The sequence below is a fragment of the Gavialis gangeticus genome, unplaced genomic scaffold, assembly GCF_001723915.1.
Source record: "Gavialis gangeticus isolate Ggan-Ray unplaced genomic scaffold, GavGan_comp1, whole genome shotgun sequence".
NCBI classification, from domain to species: domain Eukaryota; kingdom Metazoa; phylum Chordata; order Crocodylia; family Gavialidae; genus Gavialis; species Gavialis gangeticus.
In genome coordinates this window covers 19,170,637-19,176,301 of record NW_017728998.1, presented here as the reverse complement: position 1 = coordinate 19,176,301, position 5,665 = coordinate 19,170,637, and the positions used below count along the sequence as shown (strand labels likewise).

At 43.5% G+C, this 5,665-nt stretch overlaps 1 protein-coding gene across 1 annotated transcript in view; it reads right to left on the bottom strand.

The window, feature by feature from the left end:
- The window catches only part of CES2 (carboxylesterase 2), a 39,591-nt gene that overhangs the window by 9,820 nt on the left and 24,106 nt on the right, over positions 1 to 5,665 (bottom strand). The window contains exons 5-8 of the mRNA XM_019505561.1: positions 4,811 to 4,964; positions 4,556 to 4,660; positions 3,238 to 3,345; positions 696 to 836 (exon numbers count right to left, since the gene is read on the bottom strand). Coding sequence (XP_019361106.1) covers positions 696 to 836; positions 3,238 to 3,345; positions 4,556 to 4,660; positions 4,811 to 4,964 — 508 coding nt within the window. The remainder of the gene's footprint in view (positions 1 to 695; positions 837 to 3,237; positions 3,346 to 4,555; positions 4,661 to 4,810; positions 4,965 to 5,665) is intronic.

Below are 5,665 nucleotides of genomic sequence, written 5' to 3'. Positions count from 1 at the left end.
GACCCATTTGACTGTGTGGGTGTCTACGCCACAGCCTCCCATTTTCTTAATGAGAACGGGGTGAGAGACAGTGTCAAAAGGCTTCCGGAAGTCCAGGAAGACTATGTCCACTGCTACCCCTGCATCTAATGATCTGGTGATCTGATCATACAAAGCCACCAGATTGGTCTGCCAGGACCTGCCACTGATGAACCCATGCTAATTGCCCCTAAGCATGCAGTCCCCTGCTGTCCCCTCCTAGATGTGTGCCAGAATTATTTTCTCAAACAGCTTGCCTAGGATCGAGGTAAGACTAACTGGCCTATAGTTTCCTTTAACAAAGTGTGCAATGCTTGTAGGTTTTACTTTAAAAATCAATCAATCAAATCAGTGTTATTTTCCATGTAAATACAAATTGTGGAATTAATTATAGCTCTCACAGGATACATGAAATATCAAGGTATTCTCTGAGAGACAGGGTAAGAAATCAAAAGCATTTATTGATAGGTATAAATTCCAGCTGGCTATTAAAAGAGGAGTCAGACCAATTCAGTCTGAGCCTGATCCAAAGCCTGCTGAATCTCACCGGTCTGAAGGAGCTCTGGCTATATCTGATTTAGGGGGATGAGGACAGTGTATATTTCTGTTCCAGTGTAACAATTCCACATTCCTTTAACGTGGGTAGGGGAAAATATCTTACACTGGAAATATCTTACCTTTGGAATAATCCAGCCGTATTCATGATTATTTACTCCCACCATATATGGGACAGTGCTGAACTCTTTATCAGCCAGCAGCTTATCTACTTCCTTTGGAAAAAACACACCATCTACAGTTGGAGGGATATAATCAATTTGCTGAAAGGAAAAAAAAGAAAACAAAGTTATTTATCCCTCTTTGTGATATTGCAAAATTCCTACTGCCGAGTGAAGCCAAGACCAATACAAGTGCCAATCTCTTGGAATCCAACATAGAACAAATGTGATGACAGAGCCATTAACAAAGCATCCAGACACAGCACCTGCTAGTCACCTTACTGTTCACAGGGAAATCAATATAAAAATTCCCTTTGATTAGAATGATGATAGAATGAAGGCAGTGCTGTGCACTTCTGAAGATCTGAATCTGGATAATCAGGACTACCACAAAAGATGAATATGTATTGTTATTCTGAAAAGCAGTTTGTACTTTAGTAAAATGCTATAGTCCAGTAAGATTGCAAAAAGCCATATATGACAGGAAATATGACAGTGCCGTATATAGGAAAGACAGGATGGTCAGTGTGCTTCTTCTATTGGCACATACCGTAATCCACTTTAACTAATCTTCTAAAAATTTTACGTGTAACTGGATATATTGCCATGAGCTAGCTTTGAAGACATCCCCCAGTTTGACAAAGGGAATTAATTAATTAATGTTCATAGTGGATGAGCAGTAGCATTCACCTGCAAAAAATAGTGGGGCATAAAAATAAGGGTGTGCCCCCTCCTAATAAAATAAATCAGACATACATTCCTTCTTGCAATTTCATCTGGAAATGACAGTGGAATTTAAAAGGTTCAGGATCAACTTTCCAAAGTGGCCTCCCCCAGTACCTAAAATTTGAAAATACCAAGTTAATTTTCCAGAATTAAGATTCTGCAGACATAAGAAGTGCTTTTTGTGTGAACTGCATGTTTATGGGCATGTGTAACAGAGGCCTGGGTCTACAGGAAGAGTCTTCTAGTCTCTATCAACAAGCTGAGTTCAGCAGCAAGGGAAATAATTACTTCTTGCTGCTGCTGGGCTGGGGCGGTAAAGACAAAAAACAGTGTGACCTTCAGAAAAACTTGATGCTGGCTTAGCCAACTATGCACTGCTGTTTGTTGGTTCTCCGGTAGTTGCCAGAAGGCAGTATAGGATCTTCTGACAATTTCTGGGAAAGAATGGGATGGGGGTGGGCCCAAACAGATCCACAGCAGATGAACTGGCATGGTCACAACCCCATTCAGACCAGGCCACCAAAGCAGCAGCCAGGGACTACTTTTAAGCCCCTAAAGCAAGTAAGAATTAATTCCACATCTTCTCCTCTGTGCTCAGCAGCACATCCCTCCCCTCCTGCTGCTGTCCCCAGCTGACCCAGGGGTGGGCAGAGCCCCAGAGCCAGGACTCTACAGCTGCTGCTCCCACAGCATGGTTTGCCCGTCTTGGTGGGAGGGAAGCTGGGATCTGAGGTGTAGGGCTGGTTGCTTCTCCTCCACCCCATTTAACAGGTGAACTTCTGACTACAGACTAGAATTGTGAGCCCCAGAGCCAGGCTTAAAGAGGGGGAACCCACCTGTTGCCACCATCACTGCTGCCATCCCCGACTGAGCCCAGCTCCCTGTGCATCCACTCCCTGCAGCTCCAGCTGTAGCAGGGCAGGAGAGGCTCTGGAGTTCCCCCTGCCTTGGATCAGCTGGGGGCAGTGGTGGATGGAGGAGGCGAGGTGCTCCTGATCACTCAGGTGAAGAAAGCGGGTTGTGAGGGGAGAGGAAGGGGGGATTCTTACCTTATTCAGGGACTTAAAAATGTATCTCCCCAGCTGCTGCTCCAACAGCATGGTCTACCTGCCTGCCTGGGTGGGGAGGGGAGGGAGAGAAGCTGGGAGCTGGGGTGTAGGACTGGTTGCTGCTCCCCCATCCCCTTTACAGGTGAAGTTCTGATTACAGACTAGAATTGTGAGCCAGTAGACCTTCCTTCTAAAGGAAAAGTAAAGAATCCCAAATCTTTTCATTTTGCAACTCTACTCACAAGCTTCATAGACCAATCATTCATTTGCTGCAGCAACTGCTGGTCCTCTTTCTCCCTAAAGATCTCTTTCCAAGACTTCCTTTACAGAAATGGAGATATTCCTAAATGCAGTCCACCACCTAATTGCCTCCTCACTCTAGCATTTGACACAGAAACTTAAAACGTGCAGATGTTGTTGCTGCTGTTTTGTTACAAATCTAAACCAACCCTACTCCAAACACTGTATGGGTTTAGAGGCAGTGGATTAGCTGAGTTAATTGCAAGTAATAAATGCGACAGAATTAAACATAGCTTTGAACCAAAATTGCAGTTCAAAATTTTGTGAAATCTAAATTCAGATTCTGCAGCTCAGACCCATCCTGGCATGAAACAAGAAATAGGATTTAAGCACATGGAAAGGACTGACTCCATACTAGAAGAGTCAACCAATGTTCCTCTATTGATTCGAAGGTCTTAACAGGTCCTAAATTAGCAGTTCTCCCTTACCTTAAGGAAATCTGTAGTTACAGTCACTAATTCCTTCTCTGTTTTTTTCCTTAAACAATTAACTATTGCAGAACTGGTCATCTCACAGCCAGCTAGATTAGCAATGACCTGTAATTGTTGAAAAACAATAAAAAAGGAAGAGATGACAGTCATGGGACAGCCAAATAATTTCATACCTGCTAATGTACAATGGATTTTAAATCTGCCCACCATAACCAAATTACAGTGTAGGTGTCTGTGTGCACTACAGTACATGGGGACATGACCAGGATCAGCAGACTGCAGGTCCTGTTCTGAAAGATACTCAAATCTTGCTGAAGATCATTCTATTTGTAGGGACCTATATTTGCGGTTTCATGGATTTTACAGAAACCATGAAATCCAGGAATGTCCACAAAAAATTAACAACAAAAATTGAATAAAAATAAAATGCCAACTCCCAAGCAGGAGTCAGAGGTCCTGACTGTCAGGAGGGGAAGATGCTAGCTGGCAGGGTGGCACAAAGAGCAGCAGATAAGATTGTAGCTGCCCCCTTGTCCCTCTTCCTCTGGCCAGGGCCTCTGCAAATCAGCACCAGGGGGAAGCGCAGTCAGCAGTCAGGAAGAAAGATGGTTGCCCACTCATCCCTGAGCCTCTCCATTAAATCAGTGCCAAGAAGCAGGGCCATGAAATGACTGTGGAATTAGAGCTTTAGGTCACAATCAAACGCATAAAAATTGGTAAGTCCCCCCATGATTTAGGTAGACACCAACCCGTTTGCAGTACCTTCTATTTTTTCTGGGACAGTCAAACAGTTGCAACTAATTTTTAAAAGCTACCTTAATCTTTAACCCTATTTACTTTGGTGTTCTCTATTGTAATGGAGCACAACTGCTAGTGAATTTGGCTGCAGTGGCACAACCCATTTGAAATTGTGCTAGATCTGATTTTCTGTGTGCTCCCTTTGTTATTCTCCACAAATATATATATTTTTAATCGTAGAAACATTAAGAAGAAAAAGTTGATGATTCCTTGGCAGATTACTGCTACTAATTTATGTAAACTTAAATCCACCATCCCCTCTTGCTTCATAGTTCAGGGCAACACAGGCATTGCTGGGAAAAATGGGACACCAGAATTTAAGATTAAAAGAAAACTCTACACACACCTAGGAAGGAAAGAGAAACGAGACTTGAGACCATTTTTCTAGGTTGTGAAAAGAGCTGAGCACAAACACTTGATCTGTAATTTGTTCCTGAACACGTCTCAACGCTGAATTTCAGAAACTCAGCATTTAAAAAAACAAGGAAATAAAAAACAAACACCTCCGAGAACTTACGTGAGTAAGAACTTGAGGCTTAGAAGTAATACTACCAGGTAAGGTCACAACCCCACTCTGTGATATGGCTTTGTGGAACAAGCCTTTGGACATGGGAGAAAGAATCTACAAAAAACAAAGTACAAATTATATATCCATGATGTTTGTTTGGTACAATGCATGAATAACTTTGCTTTTGTAGACAGACTGAAAAGCAAAGCTCAACTTTAGAGTTGTTCAGTAATTTTAATATAAAAGCAGTTATGGCAAACCCACATTAGCACCAATGCTGATTCCTCCTGCAGATTCTCCAAACAGGGTGACAGATTCTGGATCTCCACCAAAAGTATCAATGTTGTCCTTAACCCACTGCAGAGCTGCCACTTGATCCAGCAACCCCCAATTTCCACGAGCGTATTCATCACCAGTACTGAAATCAAAAGAGGGAATTCTAAACAAAACCACCAATTTTCTTCTCTGCTGCTGGGAACACAGAACAAACATCACCAGGTATTTCAAGCGAACATATACTGACCACAGGATTTTTTTTTGCAGAAGTATTTATTAAAAAGCAAACAAATACAAAGCTCCACTTTCAACACTAAGCCAAGTGGCCCCTGTGGTTCACTTGGCAGCTCAAAGCATGCTAAAAACCTGTTACAGTTTGCACAGTGTATCCGTGAGCCCATCCCCATACCTGCACTCCCACCCACTGCCCTCCTCAGAGGGCCTGCTCCTGAAAAAGTCTATGCCAGATCCCTCTCCACCAGGTGAGGTTTGCCATTTCTTTCTTGTCGTCCTCTTCCATCTTCCTATAGTACCAGTATATTTCACTTAGTCCAGGGGTGGGCAAAATATGGCCCACGGGCTGCATCTGGCCCGCAAGGCCATTCTATCTTGCCCACAAGGCCCCTAAAAAAACTGTGAAAATTAAAATTTATCTGTTCTTGGTTTCTGTAAAAGATGACAGGAACCAGGGGCAAGTAGGACCCAGGGGAATCCTCAGCAGGCTCGTGCAACAGCAGGACCTGCCCCCTTAGCTGGAGGCCCCAGCAGGGGCTTCTGGCCTGGGACCATGTAGCTGCCCTGCGTTGGAACCTCAGGTAAGAGGGAAGGGCAGGGAAAGACTCC